This window comes from Conger conger, chromosome 13 (assembly GCF_963514075.1).
Source record: "Conger conger chromosome 13, fConCon1.1, whole genome shotgun sequence".
NCBI classification, from domain to species: Eukaryota; Metazoa; Chordata; class Actinopteri; order Anguilliformes; family Congridae; genus Conger; species Conger conger.
The window spans coordinates 12,926,463-12,954,276 of NC_083772.1; the positions used below are offsets into that span (position 1 = coordinate 12,926,463).

Below are 27,814 nucleotides of genomic sequence, written 5' to 3' on the forward strand. Positions count from 1 at the left end.
TGCCGCAGTGTGTTTTCCCTATTAAAATTAAAGTTTCAATCAATCAATCAATCAATTTTGATTGGGAAATAAGAAGCAGAATAAACACAGCTAGAAGAGGCAAATACACCTGTCTCCAATGAAAGGCAAAATACTTCTCACTTCTCTGATCCTGGTTCAGTTTTTCAGCCATATGCAATGCATAGATATAACAAATATAGAAGAGTGTGTGTTTTTTTAAATATAATGTAATACTTTGGTTTCTTTTCCTCTCAGTGTCATTCTCAAAAACATTATCTGTAGTTCAGTAGTTGTACCATATGTCTCATTTATAAAATATATGCAGTGCACAAAATGATACAGAACATGAAAACAGAAGGATGTTTTAAAACCCCAAATTCAGGGGGCTTATGCATCAAGCAGAATCGTATCATTACTTATGAAGAAAGGTAAAACAAGTTCAGGTCCAGGACTTTTTGGTCCAGGTCTAGGCTTTTAATTTGTGTTTGGGATAAACATGTCAGTGATGAATTCTGATAATCTTCCCAGGAACGAAAGGCTTGAGGAAAAGAAAGAGGGGGAGCTACAGCAGGCAGCCCAGAGGAGCAGCTTTCTCCTCTCATGGATCAGGCCAGCTAGTAGCAGTTGGGCGGAGGAAACCACAGGAAAAGATTATTCTAATTCGGAGAGAGAGATTTCTCGCCTGATAAAGAGTCCACAGATGATGCAGAAGACATTACTGGGGCCATTGCAGCTTGCATTACAACGTCAAATATGTGGTGTCATCATGGAATAATGTGTTTCAGTAAGATTTAAACAGGTCCCATGTTATGAACATGGTGTGTGATTATGGATGACGTCGGTGTGGCAACCTCGGGGTGGGAATAGTGTGTGTCGGTGGGGTGAGTGCCCTTTTTTAGCTTGAGCCCCCGATGCTTAAAATGTCCTTGCTCGGCCCTGGCCTCACATCTGTATGTTGGAGCATCTTCATGAAGTTAACTTAGTCTGTTTGTTAAAAGCTTGACACTTGCACAGTCTAAAGCATCATGAGTGCATGAGCACGTACAGCCGAAGCACATATGCAGTCCAAGCATGTTCAACTACCCAAAATATGCCATTTTTATTCCCGAGTTACCAACCTACATTTGTTTCCAACAGCATTCCCATTAAGAACTAAATACATTAAAACAATGTTTTTCAAATAATTATCCTTCGTGGCTTCATTTTGATATATAATGTTCATAGAGTTATCTACAATGTTAAATTAGTTTACTGAGACAGTTAAAACATACAGTTTCGAATATTTACACTTTTCAAAAACTCCCTGTCACCACCAACTAAAAAAGAGCTCAATAAGGCAGCACAGTAAAATGACGTGCAAAAAACAGACCCAGGAAAAATGAGTCACTGGTTTCCCCCAGAGTAGGTTTGTGGGGTAGAGTAGAACTCCTGGGTCATTCACGACAGTCGGTCTGAGCTGGAATTTGTCCTGGTCCCATACAGTGCGGTGTGCCGGGATCTTTGCGCCGCAGATACCATACATTCCTGAGGCTGTGTCAAGCTGAGCCAGGAGTCACAGTGGGCTAAGGGTGACTGCGAAGTGTTTGTGCTAACCCACGCCACCATTAGCGGATATTATATATTCAGACAGACTACCGGGCCATGATGGATGACTGCAATTAGTGCAATCAGCCACTTTCGCTAGCGAGGCCGCGCGAAATATGCACTGTGCACGTGTCAGCAATGATGCTAGCGGCTGTTTGCTACAGGGGCTTCTAACTGTTGCTTGTTTACTCGTCCAGCTAAGTCATTTCAGCACACACTTCTGCGGCCTCAGCTTCAGTCAGATCCCTGAGTAACGGGAGCATGCACTCAGTGGGCACTTTATTAGGTATTTATTAGACTTATTTCTTAGACTTATTAAGTGTTCTGCTGCTGTAGTCTATCCGCTTAGAGGTTTTACGTGTTGTGTGTTCAGAGATGCTCTACTGCATGCCACTGTTGTTAAGTGTGGTTATTTGCATTACTGTCACCTTGCTGTCAGCTTCGTCTGGCCCTTCATGTCTGACCTCTCTTATTAACAAGGTGTTTCTGCCCGCAGAACTACTGCTCACTGGATGTTTTTCGCACCATTCTCTGCAAACTCTAGAGACTGTTGTGTGTGAAAATCCCCGGTGATACTCAAACCACCCTGTCTGGCACCAACAATCATTCCTTGGTCAGAGTCACTTCACAGACCAAAATATTTCCCCATTCTGATAGTTGTTGTGAACATTAACTGAAGCTCCTGACCTGTATATGCATGATTTTATGCATTGTACTGCTGCCACACGATTGGCTGATTAGATAATCGCACAAATAAGGTGTTCCTAATAAACTGCTCAGTGAGTGTATACCGTTTCTCATCACGGTTGCAGGAAATGCTTAGAGTGGAAGGAATTTGGCCCGAATGATGAATGGGAAAGCCTTTGACCAAATTTGGCAGCCACTTGGTAGCCACTGGACATTGCTTAAATAGGTCCATTCATGTTCTTACAGAGGCCACAGTGCTGAGAATCTGTGTCCACCCAGGCACTGTGCATTCTATCTGAAATGTGCTATAATCGTGTTTTCAATGTATATACTTTTCAAGCAGGGTTTGTAAACCATGAGTGGATTTTTGCCTCGGTTCTGTTCCATTCTTCAGCCATTAGCTAGACTCCAGCAGAAATAGAGTCCTTGTCTTTTTGCCAGATGGTGGGCGTCACTATGGAGATGCAGTGCTGAGGGTTCTGTTTCCATGGGAACCACCTCTAGCAAGACTCCTCGGAGTCGCCGGTGTCCTGGAATGACAGGCAGGTCAGCGGTGCTAGCACTCAAATTTAGCATGTCAGTTATACATAACTTCACCGTTGCTTAGAAGTTGGTAAGCTTACCCGGAATTACTGTAATAGGATTTAGGCTGCACTGTAGCTGTCCATTATTACGCTGTGTTATCCTACAGACTGTGTTACAGTCCTCTCTAATGCAGGTCAGCATTATTAGTTTTTCGACATCCAGCACAGAAGGCTTACTGTAGACGTGAGCCATACTTACTTGCTCGTGTTCTTGTTCTTGCTCTTGTTCCTGTTCTTGTCGTCTGTTTGTCACTGTCAACTTCTGGTAGGCAGAGATAATACAGTCCCTCCTGCCAAACAAAAGACTGTAAACAAAAGTCCAGCAGCCACTTGCTGGACATTCAGTAGGATTCAGCTTTCTCTTTCCCTGGAAATGGATGTGCTTCATTTACTGTGCACATTCACTGTGGCATTCCCTTTTGCTTCAAAGCCCCCGTACCCAGAGTGCCCACTCACTTGCTGGAGATGCCGCCCCCCGGTGGCAGCCCGGGTATATTTTCTGCGGTCAGGTACTTTATCACAAACAGCAAGTCGGGCTCTTCGTCTTTTGATTTCAGCATTTTCAAGGCCTCTGCAAAAAAAAAAACAGAGCAAGGTTACAGCTCAGAAAGAAAAAAAACAAAATAGAAATTGACACACCCTTTATGTTTTTAACTTTTGGTGAAATGAACTGCAATCTTCACATTCTAACCACATAGAAATGGCTCTGTCTGCTATTCTCTTTTACTGAGACAAACTCAAGCGTCCCACTCTCATCCTCTCACTCACTCACTTCCTCATTCACCCTCACTCTCTCACTCATTTTCCCCCAGTCCTTCAGTTCCTCAGAGTATATAATACAGAGGTGTCCAATCTTACCCTAAAAGGGCCGGCGTGGGTGCAGGTTTTTGTTAACCCAGCAGTAACACACCTGATCATACTAATTAACTAATCGTGGTCTTTAATCAAGACCTTGATGAGTAGAATCAGCTGTCTTAGTCCTGTGCTAAAACAACAACCTGCACACACACACACCGGCCCTTTCTAGATAAGATTGGACACCCCTGATATAATATATAAAGACAGCAATGCCAATAGAAACCTATGGGGAAAAAATCCACCGCACTGGGCACCAGGAAGTGTAATAGTTAATGCTCATTTGTGTCCTTGGTCACATGCCTTGTCACATACACAAAGACAAAACAGGGTAATTACATGCTTCTGCGCATGAACCAGCGGAAAATGCTTGGGCATTTGCCAAATGAGGATGCAAAAATTGCATGTCTGATCATTCTTTGGGAAATAAAAACATCTATATTTTTCCATGTGCTAGGGGGGAAAATTGGACCTCTGGATTGGATTTATTTATAATATGCATTTATAATATTTATATATATGTAGCATAGATTGAACATCAATATACGAGTGGAAATATTTTTAAGTGCTCTCCAACTAACATGGAGTCCAATGGGGAAATACTTTTTTGAGTGCAAATATAGGTATCACTAGAAAGGCGACTTCATATCAATCGGCAAAACCGATGGCCCCGTGTTCAGTACCTGCAACTTTGCCTTCAATCACCTCCTCCAGCTCAGCCTCACGCTGCAATGCCTCAGGCGACACCTGGGGGGCGCCAGGGAAGCATATTATGATGATGCTCATGTTGTCCAGACTGCCCTGTGGGTGGAGACAGAGAGCAAGACTCATGTGAGCTGAGATCAGTCAGGCACTTCTACTGAACATCCATTAAGAGTTTCTTAAGGGTATGAAAAAAACTAAAACTATAATTTATAACACGCTCACTAAGAAACCACATCTCATCTAGAAATCAGTACAAGTAATGGGTATAAAAGTGCTTAACGTTCATTGCTATTCCTTCACTGGCAAAAAATAACGGTCAAGAATGTCATTTTAGCGCAAATTTCACCACACTCTCAGGATGATTCCCAAGGGAGGATTTAATATCAAGCTGCTGGAACTCAACTGTAGATAAAAGTTTTTGAATAAAAATAATGTTACACTGAAGAACCTGTAGTGATATGTCATTAGTATTCACAGAAGGCTCTTGTGAGTCCTAACACACGCTGAGCACTTCCTCAGAGATGTGCCGTGACTTAGCAGGAATCCCATTAAGAGATCTCCATGTCTCCGTTTTTATAGTTGTGGAAGTTGGTTTATTTTTTGACTTGGCCCTTGTCTATTTCTGTGTAGTGAGGTATTCTGTCTCTTGCACTGCGCGCTTGGCATAGTTCGTTAAAGGTTTACTGGTGGCTTGGGCGAGGCCAGTCTAATCTCGTGATCTTGTTTGTCCTGTGTGCTCGAACACTGTAAGTCAGTAATGTCTGCGGGAATACACTGTTCGTAGAGCTTCAAAAGTTTCGAATAGAGTGGAATTTAGTGAAATGTGAAAGTTTTGCGTATAAAGAAGGAAACCATTTTAATAGCAAAAATCTGTAGAGCACAGTATGTGTCACCAACGAAACCCTGATACACGGTGTGTGAGCTAGCTAGAACAAGTGTCCTGATCCAAATGTAACCAGCTCTGTGAAAAGGCGGATGTACACTTTGTCTCCTCTGATCCAGCCCAGGTATAAGCCTACCGTGGCCAACAAGCCACCCACCATCCGCACAGCTGTGTGTCTGCCAGCAATTTGGAGATTGACTCCCAGACCACTATAGGGCTCACTGACGGACCGACGGTTGGCATCGATGGAGGTTCAGGTGCTTGCTTTTTGGGAAGCTACGCTGGTTCTGCTGGCTAAGCACCAGCCAGCGTGTTTCATTCTAAGACCTGGATGAGATGGGCCAAGCAATTGCTGCCAAGTTTTTTGCAGTTGTCCTTTTGTTGCAGCATTGATGTATTCTTTCTATTTTTTTCATTATTGACTGAGTTTCTTTCTGTTCCTGCCATTTTGGATCTGTTCAGTGATCAAGTGCAAGTCAGTTTGAGCACTGACTCTGAATGAGCCAGTTGCCTGGCATTGCGTTTAGTGATGATAGAGTTCATGATCACACAGCCTCAGTCCACCGTTTCGGTGTGCCTCAAGCAAAATGTCTCTGCAAGAAACATTTCTGGAAACCCAATATCAATATCAGTCATAGTAGTTGGAGCAGTTTTAAGAATTGATTAATCTGTTCGCATGCTGGAACAGACTATGGTCTGAGATCATGGGGCTAATAAGATCTATAAATCCAGGAGTTTGTGGATAAGAGGTGGGAGGCAGCCTCTGATTAAGCTGGTGTTCCCCAGGTTAAATACCTAACAGGTAAAGGAGCCATTTGGCCTGTACAGGTTCACCCCTAATCCTGCATGGTACGTGTCAGATCACTCACTCTGTCCTGCACCTCTAACTCCTAATCCTGCTGCTTAGAACAGAAATATCTCTCACCTAGAACATGTAATATTGCCTTAATTAGTATCTTGCTATAATCAGGTGGACATCCTATGTTTCGTTACATACACTTCATCAACGGTAACCAATTAAACTAATTTAATTGGTTACCGTATTGTATTGTATTTCCAGGTCTGACCACTTGTGTGTGTCTGTGTGTGTGTGTGTGTGTGTATGAGTGTCTTACAAAGCCTTCTGTCTTTTGTCATAATTCTTTTGTCTTTTGTCATCACTGTCTTTTGTTTTGACATTATTAAAATAATTTCTTATATACAAGGCTAGAAAATACTGTGTGAAATCGCCAAGTAGCTTTACAGTTGCCTGCTTAGGATGGATCATTCATAAATCAAGATCATGAATCAGTTATCATTTGAACCTCCCACCTCCTTGAAGTCTATTTTGATATTAGGTGCTTCTACAACTGGAGGCGTAAAGGATATTTATTCTTAACATGTGCCTCTTCTTGCCGTTTTGTTCCTATAGTCTTTATCGATGTAATGCCTTTATAGACACCTGGCCTTGTGTCACACTATCCATGCTATGCAAGTATTGAAAACAGAACAAAGAGCAGCATCACCCCGGTTATTGAGAAAGAGGTCTTTCCAATCCACATCCACTCACAAGTTATGTGGCAAAAGGAACGAGGACACTTGTGTCTTTGCTCCTGAGTGGAGCGTCTTTGAGGCTATGACCGCACACTGAAACGCACCTTGTAGAGGCAGAGGTCTTAAACGCACCTTGTACAGGCAGAGGTCTGAAATGCACCTTGTACAGGCAGAGGTCTGAAACGCACCTTGTAGAGGCAGAGGTCTGAAACGCACCTTGTAGAGGCAGAGGTCTAAAACGCACCTTGTAGAGGCAGAGGTCTGAAATGCACCTTGTAGAGGCAGAGGTCTGAAACGCACCTTGTAGAGGCAGAGGTCTGAAACGCACCTTGTAGAGGCAGAGGTCGAGGACCTGGGTGCAGACCTCCCGCAGGTCGTTGCAGACCAGCAGCCGGCTGCGCACGAAGGCGCAGAGCTCCTCGTTGCTGATGGCGTCCCACACGCCGTCGCAGGCCAGGATCAGGAACTCGTCGTCCGGCGAGCGCTCCATCTCGAAGATCTCCGGCTCGGGCGACACCAGCTGCTCGGTCTGCGCGCGCCACTCCACCTCCTTGAAGTCGAAGTCGCCGAGCGCGCGCGAGACGGCCAGCGAGCCGTTGACGCGCTGCAGGGTGACGGAGCCGCCGGCGTTCTGGATGCGCTCCTTCTCGCGCGGGTTGCTGGGCTTGTGGTCCTCGGTGTAGAAGGCCACCCGCCCGTCCCGGCAGAGCAGGGTGCGCGAGTCGCCGCAGTTGATGAAGTACACGCGGCGGGGCGACAGCAGCGCGGCGGCGGCCGTGGACCCGCTGCGGTCCCAGCCCTCGCGCCGCGCCAGGTCGTGCATGCGCCTGTCGATGCGCAGGAAGCCCTGCCGCACCCCCTCCATCACCTCGTCCTGGTCCTCCTGCGCTTTCACTGCGCCTGCCGGAGGAGAGCGGGAGGTCACGCGCCGCGTGTTCGCTCAGCCGCGGACGGGCTACGTCATGCAGGGCTTCAGGCACGGAGCATTGTTTAAAGCTCAGGTCTGCTCACCACCACAATGCTGTCAGTTTTCATGTTCACCTTTATATTGCCATGCTATGAGCAACAGTAATACAGAAAACAGTTGTACACCCAAAACCCGTGCAAGGTGCTGAGTTACAGTATATATTAAGAAAATAATCTAATTAAAAAAACTAATTTATTTTATGTGGATGGTTAATCAAGTCAGCTTTAGGTTTATGAGATGATTATCCTCCCACACAAACTTGAATAAACTGTTTATCATATAATGTTTTACAATGCATGGGAATAATACATACAATCTTTAGAAAATAAAATGAATGATGAAAAATTACAATGAACTGTAACACCAAATGAACCTGCCAGAATAGGCATGTGAATTACATATACTGTATTTCCCATTATCAAAACAAATCACCTTGGCGAAAGACAAAAGAATAGCTTCTATACGCTAGGAAATATTTTAGAACGCATTTCCTTGGTTGCAAAGAAAAAAAACATGAATTAAATGTGAACTGTGAACACCAGGAAGTTGCTTTTGACAACAACACAACATGACTTTTAATTATTGGACATAAAATATATATCGTATTAAAACATGTTTTGCCATACGTGTATGCATCTGGGTTGTCACTCATCTGTCTGTCTGTGTGCCTGGCTGTCCGTTTGCCTGTCCGCGTGCGTTACCTGTGGCGAGGATGTGGTCCAGGAGGTGGTGGGAGCAGTACTGCGCCACCATGGTGCCCGCGTGCCCGTCGAACACGGCAAAGTAGCTCCAGCCGGCCAGGTCCCCCTCTATCTCCGGGGTGCAGGTGTGCGCGTCCTCCATGTGCACCCTCCAGCCCTGCATGCTGGCCAGGGCGTAGCTGGCGCCCCACTTGGTCTCGCCCTCGGCGCTGTGCTTCTGCAGGACGGGCCGGTCCAGGTACGGGCTGAGCACCATGGAGTCGTCGTCGTCCAGCAGGTCCTCGGACGCGCCCTCCGCCTTCTCCCCCTTGAAGAAGAAGGTGACCAGCTTGCCCGTCTCCTTCGCCAGCTGCCGCAGGATGGAGGGCACCTCCACATTGCTGGCTCTCCTGGCCCTTCTCATGGCTCTCCTCCTCTCGCTCTTGCCTCGCTCCTGGCTCGGTCGGTAGCCTCGCTGGCTGAGGTCGCGGCGTGGTGGAGCGGTCGTGTAGGCGGCCGATGTAGGGTTGCGTTGACAGCACAGCGGGGTTCACTGGGGTCTAGACAAGGCCCTCATTACTCTGCCCCTCAATCCTCCTGCGATCACTGAGCCTCTCCCCCGTCCTGTGTTGGTCTCTATCCTCTCCGCTGTATACAGTGTGCTTCCACCCCCCACCTGCTCTCCATTTCTCTCCTGCAATTGGTCTGTCTATTTCTGTGCCCTTATCCCTCGACATGCTTATCCATCTCTCTCTCTCAGTCACTCTCCTTCATCTCCCTCCCTCCCTTCCTCTCCCTCTAATTTATGCCACCACTCTCTCTCTATGTTAGCCTTTTAAATGAGCTTAGTTCATTACAGTAGATATCCACCAGTGGGGTAAATGGGCACGTCTGCGTTTCGTAACAGCCCGGCAATCCCAGGGATTAAAACCTTGGAATACCAACGCAGGGTGTGATGACGTCACGGTGGGGAACTTTAATCCCTCGCTGTGGCAATGTATCACTTAGTACTGGGCTGCCTGGATTTGTGGTCCGCACATGTTTTCAGTGGATGGCAGTACATGCTTAAGGCAGATATAAGGATGTAGGCAAGCAGACTTTTCTGCTGCACTTGACAAGTAATGAGAATCACCATTATATACCAATTGTATATTTCTTGGTAAATAATGTGTACATCAAAATGAGAAATGATAGGCTAATTCCCTTCCTGGAGGATTCTCCTCTGTTCAAAATCTAAAATATGGAAAATGTGTTTTTACCTCCATGTTAATCCCTAAATCAGGAAATAAGTGTTAAAACCGCTGTGATATTCCTCCCCCAGTCATAACAGGACTGTGAATGGCATTCGGGTAGAAACCCTTCCCCTGGTGTGACCCCTGTGTTGAAGCAGACTGCTGGTCAATGCTGCAAGGCAGTGTCCTTGGTCTGAGGTTGCCTCTGTTCTGCTGCAAGGGTCACGTGACGTGTCACGTGATCACTCCTGTCTGTAGTGTAGCTCTCACAAGAGGGCCCTAGAGCAGCACTGAGGCACCATGCAAATTCGCTGAGCATCCTTTTATAATGGTTAAACAAGCAGAGTGCTCAAGAGCGTGTGTGGGGAATGTTTATTAGTACATGATTATTGTTATTGTATGTGGCTTTGTGTTGTCTATTGCATTATGAATCAATGTGATGTTCTTGGCATCTGAAATATAAATGTTTGCTCCCCTGTGAAAAGTGTGCATGGTTCATATTTAGTTTGTTTATTAATCCATTCATACTGTATATAAATGGCTTTATTTTTGTTTGTGGGTTTGTGTTTCTTTTTGTCGCTTGCCAGGAATTAGAGAACAAAGGAGGACATGCATTCAAACAAAGAACAGGCAGGGAACTGCCCTCCTGCAGAGAGATGTACACACAAACAGCTGGGCCTGAACAGCAAGAAAAAAATACCAGTACACATACACAATATTTCTCTCTCCCTGCATATCTCTCTCTCCCTACATCTCTCCCTCTCTCTCTCCCTGTATCTCTCTCTCTCTCTCTCTCTCTCTCTCTCTGCCCTGCTCTGCTCTCCTGCAGTCGTTGTGGTGATGAAGAGAGAGCAAAAAGGGGAGGGAGGGGCATTGGAGAGGAGGAGAGGGAGGGTGTGTGCTGTGCATTAGAGAGAGAGAGTGACGGCAGAGCACTGGAGGAACAAGGAAGAGGAGGAGGGGAGGGGGACGAAAGAGGGAGTGAGCGAGAGGGAGATCCAGCGGAGAGACCAGCCGGGACGGAAGGGGGCACGGCAGTCTGAATGGGCCCAGCGGTGCCTTGATGGAGCATGGGACAGGTTCTAGGATTCTCCCACTGCAGTGCGTACCGCCTTTCTCTTTCAATCTGCCTGCCTACCTGTGCGTCTCTCCGTCTATCTGCGGATCTGCTTTTAACGTTGAATTCCTCTCTCTCTCTCTCTCTCTCTCCCTGTCTCTCTCTCTCTCTCTCTCTCCCTGTCTCTCTCTGTGTCTCTCACCCTCCCTCCCTCCCTCTGTTCTGTGCCTGGAAGCGTAAACACATCCTGTAGCGCTACTCAACTGCAGGGAGGACAGGAGGATACACCTTTTATCATTACTGTTTATTCCACTGATGCTCATGTGCTGCTGTCAGTTCCAGTATTTTCAGTGTGTGTGTGTACGCGTTTCATCTGCGTGTGAGTGCGTGTGTGTTTCTGTGTGTGTGTGTGTGTATGTATATGTGTGGTGTGTATCTGTGTTGCATTTGCGGTGGTGTTACTATCCTTGAACATTGCTGGCTGATTTATGATACACTCCAAAGCTAGCATCGCTAAGGCCTCTTCCATTCGGGGTAGTAAGAGGGTACATGTTGGCTGCTAACATCACGGCGAACTCCCCTAGCCGCAGTGAAGACAGGCGTTTAGAGATGAAGTGCGTTGCGTAGGCCGCCGGCTGGCCCTTCTTATTTATTCATGAGCGGTTTGATGACAGGGCCCCCGCTAGCTTCCTCTCCGGAAATAAATTGATGGAAGTGAACCGGCAGCTGTGGACGAGGCGTCCGGGCCAGATGGTTGTGATGGGTGGCGCCATTTTCCCCCCTCATCGAGCTACGCGCGTAACCAGATAGCATTCGGCTGAAAGGCCAAATATTGGATTAGACTTACAATGATGCTTTGGCAGTGGCTCGTGAGCCGGAAAAGGTTGCTGGTTGTAGGCTAGGGGCTTCTTGAAAAATAACCTCTTAATTGTTAAATTTCCTGAATCCATGTTGGATGTTTCTGTTGCCACTGGAAGGTTGTTGTCTTAATTTTATTGTGACGAAAGGAAGTCTTTGCTTTCCCCTATTTGAAGCCTGCAAACCTAAAACTAAGCTCCTTGTATTTTGGAGTGTTTTTATTATTATTATTATTATTACCCCCAATGATGTTGATGTTCAATGGTTTCCGCTTCGAATCAGAACAATCTGTTTAGTCAAGGCTGGGTTCTGGGTTTGGTTGATTAGTTTTGACTTTTGCCATGCCTGCAGTTAGTAAAATGGAGAGTGGGAATAAATATTTCTATCTTAATTACAACCCTGCTATCAGTTATGTTATCGGTTTGGACAGGATATAATTGGCAAGGTCTATCATGTGTGGGAATCACCTGTTGGTGTTGTACTCACCCACCGTGGAACTTCATGGCATCCAGTCGGAATGACTGATGTCTTCCTCCCAGGCCCAGAACAATCTGACAGTTTGCCTGCTGTCTGGTAACACAGCTTAAACACAGGACTTCCACTGTGAGAATGTTGTGCTTTTAGCCTGCTTTTCACAGTTGACACCCCCCCTACACAGACATGCTTCAGTGCAAGGGACCAATTTACAGTTGTTTCACAGCAACAGACTGACGACAAGACAGTGCTAATAGAATCTCTAACTTTCTCTCTCTCTCTCTCTCTCTCTCTCCCTCTCTCTCTCTGTCTCTGTCTGTCTGTCTCTATCTCTCTGCCTCTCTCTCTCTGTCTCTCTCTTCCTCTGTCTCCTTCCAGAGGAATTCGGGTCAGTTTCCTCCACACCTGACTCCACTCCTCCCTGCACTGATGGTAAGAAGTAACGTGGGACTCAAACTTCTTGAAGCCCCACCAGTAGCTGAGCATATTGTGACCATCATTTGTGATTAGCTGAAGTTGTTTTTCTACTGGCAAACTCCAGTATACATTATTATGATTATGGGAGGTTGGGAGGTTGCCAGTTTAAAGTGGTGGAAAGTTTAAAGTGGGTGGTTGCGAGTAACTGAGTGTAATAAGCATTGAAACATACGAGCACCAGTTCCGCTGAAGACTTTCACAGCTAACAGAACGGCAGCTATCACCTTTTACTCGTACACTGCCGAGTTTTCATGCTCCTCTCCTCGATAATTAGGTTACTATTCGGTTATACATTGAGAAATATTAAATCCGAGACCAGTACGGTTGGTATGCAATCTCTTTGTTAGTGCTGTAGGAATACAATATCAGATTATCAAAAATATACAAAGCTGTTAATTATGCCCGTCCATGACAGTTCATCTGGGTGCGGATGGAGAGGGCTGTGGTACCTGGAACTGTCTGCAGTCTCCCCAGTGTGTCTGCAGCCTCTGTGTGCTTTGGAGGGGGGAGCGTTCTTGTCTGCATATAATGTATATTCTGGTCTACAAATATAATTGGGCTCCCCTGGGATGGAAAAATAAAATATTGATGAAAAAATTGGTTTAAAAGCACGAGTTTGAGGGTGAAAAGTGTCTCTCTTGGCGGACGCAGGTGGGAATGAGGAGTCGGACTTCCCGGAGCTGCAGACGGCGAGGGAGTGGTCCGAGGATGAGTACGACGAGGGGGGCACCAGCAGCCCGTCGGTGTGGGGGACCCCGCGACAGAACTCCTTCGAGCTCACCTTCTCCTACATCGCCTTCACCGAGGCCGAGGGGGGCGGGGCCTCCCGGCGCGACTCCGCGGGAGGGGGCCGGCGCAGGGGCGGGGCTCGAGCGGGGCGGGCCTCGCTGAACCGCGCGGACACGGACGAAAGCCTGATGCCCCCGGAGTCCCCCGAACTCGAGTGGGAACAGCGGGCCTTCCTGCCGGGGGAGGGGGAGGAGGAGGAGGAGGAGGAGGAGGATGAGGATGAGGAGGAGGCGGAGGAACCCCAACAGTCATCCCAACAGCTACCCAATCTAGAACTGAGAATGCCGCCCCCGTCCCAACCCAATCTAGAACTGAGAATCCAGCCCCCGTCCGAACCCAATCTAGAACTGAGAATCCAGCCCCCATCTGAACCCAATCTCGAACTGAGAATCCAGCCCCCATCTGAACCCAATCTAGAGCTGAGAATTCAGCCCCTGTCCGAACCCAATCTAGAACTGAGAATCCAGCCCCCGTCCGAACCCAATCTAGAACTGAGAATCCAGCCCCCGTCCGAACCCAATCTAGAACTGAGAATCCAGCCCCCGTCCGAACCCAATCTAGAACTGAGAATCCAACCCCCGTCCCATTGCTCTGATCCAGAGCCTCAAAGCAATGGTGGGGACAGCCCGCGCAGAGAGGAAGAGGAGACCTCAAGCCTTCATCACGACAGCCAAAAAGACAGCTTCGCAGGTGAGGGGGTGGGAGGGGGGGCAAGGGAATACCCTCCAAATCACAAGAGAGCGTGCACATCATTTTCACTGGAATATATGACACACTAAGGGCACTAGTGAAAAAGGGCCTTATAAATTATACATACAGCTGTCATTTATTGGTGTCTTGTGCTTTTAAGTTGTGTGCTCCTGGTGGATTTCATTATTCATGAGTTGCTTGAGCTGGGTGTATGTGTATGTGTGTGTGTGTGTGCTTGAGTCATGCTGGCTGAATCTTCCTTTGGGTCGTGGTTGTTTGAGCTGATGAAGGATGATTGACGGGTTGGAATGGAGAGAAGCTCAGAGAGGTGGCGTTGTTCATTCAGTCTGAGAAATGAATCCTCAGAGATGACTACTGATAGAGGCACGTAAAAAAATTCCTCCGGCGAAACAGCATTTGATTGCCATTTTTAGCACACTAAAAAGATTAAGGCAGCCCATGGAAATAATATGCAAAAACTACAAATGCCATCATCCTCTTGTGACTGCAGGACCGGCCTCTTGATTACTGATAGCATGTGGCAATGTTACAGCTGCCTGGGTGGAAATGAGATCACAGCGTGGTCTACGGCTATGGTGTGACTCACACAGCAGCGCTCCATGAAATCAAACACAGCACAATATCACTTCAGATCCGAGACCGTGACCCTGTGAGATCATCCTCCCCTTTGTCTAAAACCCCCTGAAATTCTGCATGATTCATTTTCCAGTTGATGGCAAATGCAGGATTTGAACAGCTAACACCACTTAGAAAAGCAGAACTTAGTGTTCTGTGGCATTTAAACAGTCTACGCAGGCAAATAGGCAATAATTTCTGAGATCTCTATCATGCTTTGTTCTCATAATGCCCAGATTCAGGAGGTTTTGTGTCAATGTTGTGGTATGTTGTTATTTCTGTTGTTAAATGAGCTAACATGTTTTTTTTAACATTCATATTCAAGAAACCCAATTCATTTTTCATAGAGCGATGCATTTTATTGAAGTCATAACCCCATCTTACAGTGGTTCCCATGGTTTCCAAAACACCAGTCAAGGTTTTTTTCTCTCTTGGCAATTAATACTGATCTGTTGATTTGTGTTATCATTGTGCCTTACACTCACCCAATCTGGTCTATTTTGCATTTTATTTCAGCGTTTGTGAATTCCGAAACAAATACAATGAAGAAATATAGTTAGGCCAGCCTGACTCCATGTATTTGTTAAGACGGCTTACCTTTGCAACGTCTGGGCGGCCTGTAGCGTAGTGGTTAAGGTAAATGACTGGGACACACAAGGTCGGTGGTTCTAATCCCGGTGTAGCCACAATAAGATCTGCACAGCCGTTGGGCCCTTGAGCAAGGCCCTTAACCATTGCTCCAGGGGAGGATTGTCTCCTGCTTAGTCTAATCAACTGTACGTCGCTCTGGATAAGAGCGTCTGCCAAATGCCAATAATGTAAATGTAATGTAATGTCAGGACATCAACAAGGTATCCTGGTGTACTGTTCAAGGACTATACACTGGTATACCTTTTTTGAATGAGTTATGCGATAATAATGTAATGAGTATGTCTCTTATTTACCCTGAAATTGTTCCTCGTAACAGACCCCCTTGTTGCTACGGAAACCACGACGGCACTGCTCACGTCTGTGCAAAAGCCGGGAAGTGACATCACTGAGATGACATCATCCGTCTCCACTTCCTCTATTGGCCAGACCACTCAGGAAGAGCCAGACAGCGAGCAGCGGCTCACAGCGTCGGACCTATCAGAGGGTGGGGGGAGGTGCCTCCAGGTATCAGGTAAACATTGTCTGTTTTTTACTAAGATATTTGAAACAATCTGCTGTTGGTTCTGCATTGATTTTCATTGTGATCTCGCGTGCATTCGATGAAGGACACTCTTTCTGAAGCCTCACAGCACTGTACTGACCTCCTCCGACAGTAGGATCAAAGCAGTGCCAGAATGACTAAGAATATGGCTAAATTCTGTGTGTAGAGACAGTTGATACTTGTAAATAATATAGCTAAAATGTGGATCTCCGTGGCTAAAATGTAATTCTAATACACATAGAAATGTAGGCTATATTTAAAAATAGCTAATAAACATTCTCTATTTACATTTGTAAAAAAAAAAAAAAAAAAACTGCCCACACATTCCGGATCTTTCTTTTGATAATCCAAGCTGGTGGATAATTAGCCTTATTAGTGAGCTGTAGCCTCTGCTGAGATGTACACATTGAGCTGAACACCTTTGCTGCATTGACACAGCAGGAATATAAATATTTCCTTTGAATGGAATGGTGTCAATCAAGAGCAAACAAAAAACCCATTCCATATTACAAATGCCTCCCAGCTAAATGCAGTTTGAATAGATCCCAGGTCCACAGCGACCTGAGCACTATACTTTAAATGGCCACGACAAACAAATTAATCAACTAGTCATCAAGTCTGCTCCCGATTTAGAAAGGTGGAGGCATTCACTGATTCGCTCACAAAGGTATTACCCATACCTCCCTGGGGCGCGACAAGGCGCCTGGTATCGATGTTTGAGTCGCAGCCAGTGGAGTGCTCCATTGTCTCCATGGCGATGACCCCCCCGGGACCAGCTGAAGAAGGGGCCAGCTAGGCACTGAGGATCTGAAAGAGGTCCCCGCTTCTTCTCTGTGAAACTGAAGCTCCTGTCAATGCTCACATAGGAGAGAAAATGAGAGGGGGGGGGTGGAAAGAGAGAGAATGAGAGAAATTGAGAGAGGGGGGGGTGGAAGGAGAGAGAATGAGAGAAAGAAAGGGGGGTGAAGGTGACGGAAATATCCGAGGCCGAGCACCTCACCCTGGCGGACAGAAGGAGAGAGAGGAGAAGAGTTGTGTACTACAGCTTTTCTGTGGCCCCCAGACTCAGCACTGATGAGGCAGCAGGGAGGAATCAGTGTCTCAAAATGGACTGACTCTTATTACTTGCCTTGGGCTTTCCCTTCCATCTTTATCCTCCTGCGATGCAGCGATTCATTTTTCTCCCTCGTAGGGGACATGAGTCTCTGGTCCTTATCTGAAGAACTACACTTCAGTGAGCAATTTATTAGGTAGTCCTGTACACCAGCTTGTTAATGCAAATATTTAATCAGCCAATCATGTGGCAGCAACTAAATGCATAAGAGCATGCAGACGTGGTTCAGCTGTCGTTCTGAATGTGTCAAACCTGTAAGGTGATAGGCTACAGCAGCAGTTTAATAAGTCTAAAAAATAAGTCAAATACATACCTAATAATGTGAGCACTGAGTGTATATATATATAAATATATATATATATATATATATATATATATATATATATACATATATTTACTTTAATATGCTGAAACCACTACACTACAAGGGTCATTGAATGAAATATTTTCGAAAATATTTTCAATGCAACGTATTTTCTTTAGCATCCCCTTGACCCTTGTATTATGTAAAAAAGTAAATACGGGACCTTTTTTCTGCTGGGTCCTCAGGAGGATATTATGACAGAAAGTCAAGTGGCTGTGTGCACGCGGCGTTCGTGGCCTTTCAAAACGGCCTCCGTACCAGGTGATTCACGGCTTGGCGTACTCCCAAATGGGACATTAGGTTTGAAGTGGATGATGTGTTTGTGCATATTGTCTTTCAGGCGTTTGTGTTTTATGTGCATTGTATTTTGTAATGCAGTAAGGTGGGTGTATATGTCTTATGTGCTCCAGGAGTATACTGTACATATGTACTGTATGTGTGTGCACATGTTTATGGCAGGGGGTATTATCGGAATACGGGTGTATATGTGAGTTTCAGAAGAGTGTGTTTTTGTGTTTCTCAGGAGTCTACGTATTGTGTGTGTGCACGTGTTTGCGCGGGGGTGTGTGTGTTTCAGAACAGTGTGTGTGTGTGTGTTTGAGGGGGCGGGTACTCTTGGACAGATATAATTAGTCCGGCAGGGCTGCTTACTGCTGACAGGGCAGTTGCGTCCAGAAGTAGCCCTGTGAGCAGAGAGACCGGTCTGAACTGAGAGGGTCAGAGAAAAGGGGAACTCCGACTGAGAGTCACAGAGCACTGCGAGAGGGTCAGAGAAAAGGGGAACTCCGACTGAGAGTCACAGAGCACTGAGAGGGTCAGAGACGAGGCACTGCCGACCAACCGCAACGATGTCCAGTAAAGGTGAGGCTCTGTGTGAAGAGGGGGCAGTGGAGCAGCGGAGTGCCCACCCAGGAACCTGCGGCGCTTCTCTGGGGTCGATCTGAGGAGGGTCTGCAGGTCTCCCCTGATAGAGAGAGCTGCGTTTTTGGTGCCGTACACTCAGTGGGGCCTGGCTGTGTAGGGGTTACACAGGGGGGGTGCACTGAGATCCCCTCTGAACCGTATGGAGTTAGAGGGCATTGTCTGTGTTGCTGGGGGTGTGCAGCTGCTGTCCGAATGTTGCAGCGTTGAGACTGCTGTTTGGCAGGTGGGAGTGAGACTATGGGTGTGTTTGGAGGACTCACTGTGTGTGTGTTTGGGGCAGGTGGGGGGGTGAGACAGGGTGCGTTTGGAGTAGGTGCAGCATTGAGGCTGAGGGTGTGTTTGGGGCAGATGTGGGGTGAGATTGTGGGTGTGTTTGGATTAGGCACAGGGATAGATACCTGGTACTTGGAAATCTCTGTGAGCCCAGTCCAGGGTGTTACCTTTGGCAATGACAGCGGTAGAAGTTGGAATTGCTGTTAGCGTGCATGAGAGAGAGTGTGCATGAGATTGTGGGCGTGTGTAAGATTGTGCGTATGTGGGAATGTGATCGTGTCACAGTGGGGGTGTGTGAGTGTGTGCGCGTGAGAGCTGTGTGTGAGCGTGAGTGCTCTGAGTCTGTGTGTGAGCGTGTGTGTGTATGTGTAACGGTGCTCTATGGCTGTGGTTATAATCGTAATATGCCACACCCTCGATTTCCACCTGGCTCAGCTCACACTGGGGATGCAGCCATTTTGGTGACCAGCTGGGATCTGAGTATATGTGAAACTCGCCCTCTCTCTCCGCAATACGCATTCTGTGGCAAGAGCCCTGCTCCTGCAGGCATTGTCACAGTCCAGGCCTTGCCTCGTTGCCATGGAGATGGATTTTGGTAGCCTCTCAGCCATAACAGTCAAAATGAGACTAAATATAGGTGTCGATACGTAGGCGAATTGGTGAGAATGATAAAGTGGCGTTTATTTTTAACTGCAGGGTGCTTTGTGGTCTCAAAGGCTTTGTGTGTACGGCAGGTAGCTCTGCTGGGTGGCCCGCTGGCCCTGCTGGTCAGTGTCCAGCTCTTTTCCTGGCAGCGGACATAAGCCAATGGGAGAGTGTGCCCACTCGTTTTATCAGTGGCCAAAATAACGCTTCGCGAATAGTGAACGTGTTGATCATCTCTTCGGTGTGTCGTCAAAAGACACGCGTCAGGATTGATTCAACATTTGCCCTTAACATTGACTAGCAAATAATAGCGAGAATTTCTCTTCAGCGATCTCTGAAAGTCACTCGCCAAACTATGTTTGTCGGGGGGGGAATGTAACCCTTTTGTTTGAGGCATTACAGGTCAGAGGAATGACTGTCACCTTTTTAGTTATTTTTAGTTATTTGTACTTCCTGTAGTTAATGGTTTCTCTGTATGATAGAGGTGAGATTACAGTGCTGCTGTTGGCTGTGCATACTGTATTACATGTGCTAGAATGTTTAATGTCATTACCTCTTTGAAGGTCAGGTTTCTGGAATGTTTTTCAAAGTGGGAAGCCCAACTCCATTACTTTTAATGACCAGTAGTGATTATTACATCAGCATTAGAATGGTGAAGTAGCACTTATTTTTAACTGTGGCCTCAGGGGCTTACCTGTGGTCTCAAATGATGAGTCGTGAACATTGTAATCGCGTATTTGTGATCTTACACATTAAAGGGGTAAGAGCTTATCCGGGCTGTGCGTTGTTTCCAGCCTGGTGTGTCAGTTGGCTGGAAGCAGTGATGGACAGCCTAGCCCCTTGGTGGGGGTGGGGGTGGTTGAGGGCTAATAGTATACATGCACAGCTCTCCAGAGAAATTAATCAAATTGTAAACGGCGCTGATATGGCTGCCACCACTGTTGGTATAGTTGTTTAATACTGTCGACGTTAAATGTCAGAATAGCAGTTTGACTGAAGTCTGGCAGACTGTGAATGAATGTAGAGGGGGGGAGGGATGCAGGGAAAGGGGGGTAGGGTGGAGGGGCGGGTGGGTCCTGTCAAATTTAGAACCCGCAGTCCAAGTAGGCTCCAGAGACCTGCTGTCAAGGCTGGGGTGGGAACACTGTGGAGTGAGGGAGTAGGGATCAGGGCAGGCTTGGGAGAGGGGGGGTGGGGGGCACGATTGAGGACTGGCAGCAGGTGCTTTTAGAAGCAACGCTCATTTTCTGGGTCTCCTGCCCCCCTCCCACGAGCCCCCCTCCCCCACCCTGTGTCTGCCTATATTTATCTGGGGCTGAATTCCTCCGGCTCTGATCCTTGCTCTTTGAGACAGCCCCGGGCTTGGCCACCCAGAGGCCTTTCCACACTTCAGGTTAAAATGGCTGCCAGGCCTGGCTGCTGCCTGTTCAGAAGTGCGGGCGAGTGAGAGAGGTGTGAGGCCTGGCCAAACGAGCGCCCACCCCTCAGAGCTGCCAAAGCACTTCTCCTGGCCTCTACACTGACGCTCTTGATCTCTGGGTCAAATCTGTATTATTTCATGAAATATCTCTCTGTACTAAACCATGTCCAGCTGGGAGCTGGTCTGAACTGCTCAACCAGCTAAACCATGTGAAGCTGGGAGCTGGTCTGAACTGCTCAACCAGCTAAACTATGTCTAGCTGGGAGCTGGTCTGAACTGCTCAACCAGCTAAACCATGTCTAGCTGGGAGCTGGTCTGAACTGCTCTACCAGCTAAACCATGTGAAGCTGGGTGCTGGTCTGAACTGTTCAACCAGCTAAACCATGTCAAGCTGGGAGCTGGTCTGAACTGCTCAACCAGCTAAACCATGTCTAGCTGGGAGCTGGTCTGAACTGCTGAAATCTCAAACCTCCCCACCCTCCGCTTCTCCTCCACCCTAACCCTTGTCTCCCGCTCTCCGGCCCGCAGTGACTGATCTGTTGTACTGGCGGGACATGGAGCGGACGGGCATGGTGTTCACGGGCCTGGTGGTGGGGCTGCTGTCCCTGTTCCAGCTCAGCATCATCAGCGTGATCTCCACCCTGTCCCTGGTGGCCATGTGCTTCACCATCGCCGTGCGTCTGTACTTCAAGGTCCTGCAGGCCCTCCAGTGGAACGACGGCAAGCACCCCTTCCAGTAAGTTTAGGGCCCGAAACGCCTGTCCTGTCCCCCCTTACAACTGTCTTACGGTTAAGTCCTAACCTGTTCTGTACCCCCTTACAAAGGTTTTATTGTTAGGCCCAAAACACCTGTTCTGTCCTCCCTTGTCAAGCAGTTTAACAGTTGTGGTAAGGCCCTAAATTATTGTTCTGTCCCACAATCCAACAGTCTTAAGGTTAGGCCCTAAATATACTGTTCTGTCCCACTGTCAAGCAAACACTGAGCACTAATATTTTCAACTCAAGCGGGAGATTTTTATTTTTTTTTCCCATTACAACACTAAAACATTTATTAAGACTTATTAAGATTTATCACACCTGACTTCATTGTGACAGCAGTTAATTTTCAAGTGTTTGCATCGCCATTTTCATCTTGTCTACGTTCATTATTATGTGGAGGATTGTCTGAGGCATAAATGGAGCTTAAACACCAAAATACATTTTTGCAGCTGGCTGTAATTGTAGTAGTAATTATCTGTCTTCGCAAGCAGCCCTTGTCGATGGAACTGATTCAAGACTGGTGCTTTTAATCACTTGAATATCTTCACACAAAATCATTTGAATTAAACATTGTCACCCCACATGGAATACTTGTTATTAAATGTGGTCTCTCATCACTTAAACCTAAAGCAGGTTTCAAAATGACTGTCAAAGGTTCAAAGCACAAGCCAATTTGCATCATTGATTAGCTATGGTTTTGCTAATTGCTTTACAATTATTTCATTGTCTCAACTGTATTCTTTTAACTCTCTTAACTGTATTAAATTGGACAATAGTCATGAGAAATCCAAATTCCTTGTATATATGTAGTATTTTTTCTTTGGTAGCCTCTCAGCCATGTTTTCTTTCAATGTGTTGTCATAGAGTGTTTGGCAAATACCATTATCTATGATAAGCACTTTGTATATGGAGTGCGTATGCGTGTGTGTGTGCGCGCATGTGAGTACTCATTTGTTTCACACACTCCCTCTCTCTCTCTCTCTCTCTCCCTCTCTCTCTCCCTCCCACCCTCTCTCCCCCTCCCTCTCTACCTCCCCCCCCTCTCTCTCCCTCTCCCTCTCTCTCCAGGTCGTATCTGGACATGGACATCACCCTGTCCGCGGAGCAGGCAGGGACATACATGGAGCGCTTCATCGTCATGATGACGTCCGCCATCGCAGAGTTCAAGCGCCTCCTGTTCGTTGGCAACCTGCTCGACTCTCTGAAGGTGAGGCAGCGACTCTAAACAGGAATGCGCACTCAGTGGCACGACAAGGTCCAGCGGGGCTGTCGAGGGCTGTGATCTGCGGTTGGCTTCGAAATGCAGAGTCCCAAAAACACTTTTCGTTCCTTCAGTATTTCAGTCCAGTCCAATCCAATCCAATTCTATTAAGCTTCATTGGCAGGACAAACCAGCAGTGTTGCCAAAACAGCACTATAAAATTTAAAAAAGTTGATGTAAGAATACAGTACAATATGAGACACATATAGTATGTGTACAGAAAAGAGAAAAACGAATACTCACATGATATTGTCATTTAAAAAAAAAGTATCAATGGTACAAAGTGCTGATGCACTTCTTGTACTGAGAAGATGTGTATAACTGTAATGTGATTTGTGGATGTGGGCTGTAGGCTCCTCTACTAGCACAACACCTTCCTGTGAGCGTCAATGGCTATTCTTTTAGAGGATAGCTCCCTATGAGTATTAATGACAGTATATTGGAAATGATTGATCACACACACTGCAAAAAAAATCTCGTATTTTAGTCTTATATCTATATCTTTTTTGCTAAATAATACATAATTAATGCTCATAATGAAGTGAGAGATTTCAAGATTTACCAAGATTTGCCAATGGGGTAAGAATATTTATCTTGTCAAGCAAATCAAACATAGCACAAGCTAATATTTTTTCTCGAGTGAGAGCGAGGGAGAGAGAAAATATTTGGTCTCAGACCTCAATGCAAGACAAAAACAGTGCCGCAGATATCTCTCTCTCTCTCTCTCTGTCTCCTTCCCTCTCTCCCTATCCTCTAAAACATAGACGATGCCATCATTCATAAAAAAACTATGAGTAATGGTCATGTCTATATGTTCGGGAATGGGCATTGCTCATTGTTCTTTTCTTGAGACGAAAAGATGATGCAATTCTCTGACCCTCTCTCTCCCCGCTTCCTCTCTCTCCCTGCTCACGGTCTTCCTCTCTCTCCCTGCTCTCAATCTCTCTCCCTGCTCACAGTCTTCCTCTCTCTCCCTGCTCTCTCTCTCTCTCTCCCTGCTCACGGTCTTGCTGTTGTCTGATTACGGCTCTCATTCTGCAGTCTGGCATTAGGCTGTTCTTTCCCCTGTATGTCCTCATATTAGATTCATTAGCCTGCTCTCTGAGCAGAACCAAATTGACCACAGTGGGTCCCGCTCGCAGACATCAAAACACTGCCCCCAGACTGAGCCCTGTCCCTGGCTGCTGCCCTGCTGAAGGCTCTAGAGATAATTGCCGTAAGCACAGCGGGGAAGAGTCGGAAAGTAAAGCTATATCTTTTCATCATTTCCACTCTTCTGCTCTGTCAATTCATACCCCACTTTCTTTCATCCATCTTTCCCCTTTTAGCCTTCCTCCAACAATCTTCCTCCAAAAAGCTCTCTTTCTCCCTCTCTCTCTCTTTCTCTCTCTCTTTCTCTCTCTCTCTCTCTCTCTCTCTCTCTCTGCCTCTCTCTAGTTTACTTTGTAGTCCGATGTACATCATGAATGAAATTTCTCTATTTATAATTATTGGCACAGGTCACAGCACATTGCAGTAAAATTCACTGCAATATGACGTACATTTGCTATATCTATCCAATGCTAGCAGAGCTACAGTATGTGATTTCCTTAGCCACAAAAACTGTGCAACCTGTGGAAATATAAACCTCAGTGCACTGGATAGTGCAAAGGCAGAGCTTGCTAGATCCTCTCTCTGATTTTTCAGGTATATTTATGCACACACACCACATATATTCAACTCTAACCTTAGAGGTATGTGACATGAGACATGTGTGACCTTCTACCCAGAGAGAAGGGACAGAGACATTTTGTTCACTGAGAGAAATCTTGAGTCAGGTTCTGCGTTGAGAAGGACATGTGCAATGTAATCTCTGCTCCAGTGACTGTACTGCTATTTAGCATTGACATGCTTACTTCTGTGCCACCAAGAACGCTATAACTGTAACATGAAACACGGGGCATCAGGTTGCTCGTGAGGGGTGATTTAACGGGATTGTGGGAGGGGTTTGTGAATGATGGCTATGTTGTGTGCCAGTATAATTCTCATGGTTTGTGTTTTTGGTGTGTCTTGTCAGTTCCTGCTGCTGATGTACCTGCTGACCTACTTAGGAGATGTCTTCAATGGCCTTACTCTTTTGATTATTGGTAAGACCCTGCCCCCAAAATATTAATTCAGCACTGACATCACAATGGATTCTGTTCCGTTCAGCACAGACATCACAATCATTTCTCTTTCATTCACACTGATGTCACAATCACTTCACTTCTGTTCATTGTGAGATCACACTCACAACCCTTGTGTTCAAATTGCTGCTCCATTTTTTTTGCCTCGAATCTGCACTCATACCACTTTTCCTACTGCTGTTATAGGCTACTTGCGACAAATCTACTCATAATGACACTTCAGTTTCCAGCACCACACTGCTGTGTCTACATTTAGTCCACTGATAGCTTTAAGTTATGATGATACACGGCACATATGGAAAAATATTTAGGTAGCAATAACAGTGATGAAAATGATAGCCAGTTTATATCCTTGTCATACGCAGGTTTCAATGCAATAGTACTTTTGTCAGTTCTGTTTACTCCAACAGTGCAAGAATAACTGAGCTGTTTCTCCTTCTTCTCCTTTACCATCTGCTAGCTGTGATCTGTCTCTTCTCCCTCCCACTCTTCTATAAACAGTACCAGGTAAGAGGCTAATGTTGCTGTTGTGCTGTGTGTTCTGGGCTAATGTTACTGTTGTGCTGTGTGTTCTGAAGGTTCTGGGCGTCGAGATGTTCTGAAGGTTCTGAGTGTCATGGTGTTCTGAAAGTTCTGGGTGTCGGAGTGTCCTGCAGCTTCTGGGTGTCAAGGTTTTTTGAAGGTTTTGGGTGTCAAGGTGTTTTTAAGGTTCTGGGTGTCGAGGTGTTATAAAGGTTCTGGGTGTCAAGGTGTTTTAAAGGTTCTGGGTGTCAAGGTGTTTTAAAGGTTCAGGGTGTCGATGTGTTTTAAAGGTTCAGGGTGTCGAGGTGTTTTTAAGGTTCTGGGTGTCAAGGTGGCTCTGGGGATTATGTGGTTTAAAAAGTTACAACAAAAAATGCGCTCAACTCAAAGTATAAGTGTAACTGGCTGCTGGTCATAGAAAAAGTATAAAGTCAGTCAAGTAAAGGACCGGACTACCATGAAAAAGAATTTAATCATGTGGTTCAAACCATACTTCAGGTTATGAGTGTGGGTTCCACAATCTTTGTGGTTCCTCATCTGGAGAACCCAGTAAAATTCTGTAAGATCACACCTCCTTCCTGACATTAAGATTTAATTTCACATGGCACCATCTCACGTATGCCGTGAAAATGCTGAAGGGGCTTGACTGAATCGACAGCGTTGACATCCGTGTCACGATTGGATTAATTGGGAGCAGGGCCAGGGTGATTGGTTAGTGCGGTCTGGTGACAAGTGGCAGAGGATAGTAATGAATGTAGGACCGTGAAACCTGATGCTCTCGGGTTTGTTACCGGTCTGTCTCTCTGCTCTGATGTTGGTGCCTGCAGTACCGTGTGTGACCAGCTTTACTGGGTGGCGCCACCTCCACCCCTCCACCCGCTGTGGCACAGCGCCCACCTGCTAAAGCGGCCCTGTGCCTCCATATGCTTCCCGTTAATGTCAGCGGAGTTCTGGCTACATGCACCACAGGGCTGGCTGAAGTATTGAGCAAATTATTCTATTAAAAATAAAATCAGTGATGCTGTGCCACAGCTTGGTGCTGTCACTACCCATAACAATAAGGGAAGGTTTTTATTTTAGTGCCTTTGGAACATAAGCAAATTGCTATTTGAATATGAATGTGTGCAATGACTGTTTCACTGATAGAACCGACTCACGCTATATTTAGCAATGTGCTCTGCAACCCTTACTCCAATGGGACTCCTAGCACTTTATGATGTCACTGAAACGGGATATGTGCTACTCCGCCATTGGTCAGCTGGAGCAGCATTTGGACAAATGCAGTTCAGTTACACCTCTGTTTGTTTGGCAGGCGCAGGTTGATGGCTTTTTGGCCAAAGCCAAAGCTAATGTGGACAACATCAAAGAGATGTGAGTATGGCGCCCCCTGTTGGCATAACATTGAAATATCTGACAAATAGCTCTTGTCACATCTTGTGACGTTTACAGAATCCTTTGCCTTTTCTCTTTTACATCATAACCAGGTAATTAAATAATGGATGCCACACGATGTGTAGTATCATACAGTAATATTTAGTCTTGCGCCGTAAATGAAACCCACACTGTTGGTAATTCTCCCTGAAGCCTACCTGTTCTTCCGCAGACTTCAAAGACTGGTCCACGGAGGCGGTCGCCCCCATGACTCTGACTCCACCCCCGGTGGCGCCAAACCCAAAACGCAATGAAGAGACGGCGGGAAAGAGAGGAGGGGCTACAGGCTGTCACTCACATGTCTTAACCAGTAGCCTGTGGTTAGGGTTCCGGTCTGTGTGTTGGGAGTGAGCAGTGGGTGGGTTATGGGCGGGGCTTGTGAATCAGCAGGGGTTGGGAGAGGGGAGGGCATATGTAGGGATCTGGGTGTTGGAGTGGTGTTGTTGTTTTTCCAAAAAAAAAAAAAAAAAGAGAGTTTTGCCGGGAGCCTGAATTTGTGCTCCTCATAAGTCTTTCAACGCCCACTCGGGTGCCAAAAGTGTCTCAACTGGTCAAGTGAAGCGGAAAACTCCCATCCAGTGAGGTGAGACCAGACCAGTCCTCATTGGCCAATGAGTTCCTGTAGGTTGCACGGTGCAGAAGCCTCTTTTAACAGTGACTGTTGAAGATCTGGACAATCAGGCCTCTGGACCTCCCGTTAAAATAATGACTTCAATGAAGTAATCACGTGGTGAGCTTTAAGTACAGAACCTGCGAGCTCCCTGAAACCCATGGTAACTTGAGTCGGCTCGGTCCGCACTGAGAACACAATCTGTGGGCTGACGAGCTGGGAACCCCTGGATCAGAGGTCAAGGAACTCGGTCCTCTGCCACCCAGGGCGAAACGAGGAGCAGAGTTTGGATTTGCAGCACGCTGACCCTGTTACCTAAGAGTGCTATTAAACTGCATTGTTATTTTCTTTTCCTGTGCTTCCTTCCCATGCCCGACACTCACACACCAACAGAATATACACTCACTGAGCACTTTATTAGGAACACCGCTACACCTACATAT

General features: G+C 46.4%; 2 protein-coding genes across 2 annotated transcripts; one reads left to right on the plus strand and one right to left on the minus strand.

Annotated features, from left to right (window-relative positions):
* Window positions 1-1,110: 1,110 nt before the first annotated feature.
* ppm1na (protein phosphatase, Mg2+/Mn2+ dependent, 1Na (putative)) lies at window positions 1,111-8,902 on the minus strand. The gene is made up of 6 exons (XM_061217540.1): window positions 8,500-8,902; window positions 7,160-7,731; window positions 4,394-4,511; window positions 3,312-3,426; window positions 3,055-3,145; window positions 1,111-2,801 (listed from the first exon to the last, which is right to left on the minus strand). The coding sequence occupies exons 1-6, from the start codon at window positions 8,900-8,902 to the stop codon at window positions 2,772-2,774; spliced, it is 1,329 nt and encodes a 442-aa protein (XP_061073524.1). The 3' UTR covers window positions 1,111-2,771.
* Window positions 8,903-10,753: 1,851 nt separating this feature from the next.
* On the plus strand, window positions 10,754-27,119 carry rtn2a (reticulon 2a). The gene is given in 10 exon segments (XM_061216336.1): window positions 10,754-10,811; window positions 12,478-12,531; window positions 13,228-14,055; window positions 15,659-15,853; window positions 21,152-21,359; window positions 22,451-22,589; window positions 24,700-24,769; window positions 25,269-25,315; window positions 26,643-26,701; window positions 26,934-27,119. Coding segments are annotated over 10 exon segments (1,740 nt in total). The 3' UTR covers window positions 27,016-27,119.
* Window positions 27,120-27,814: the final 695 nt, after the last annotated feature.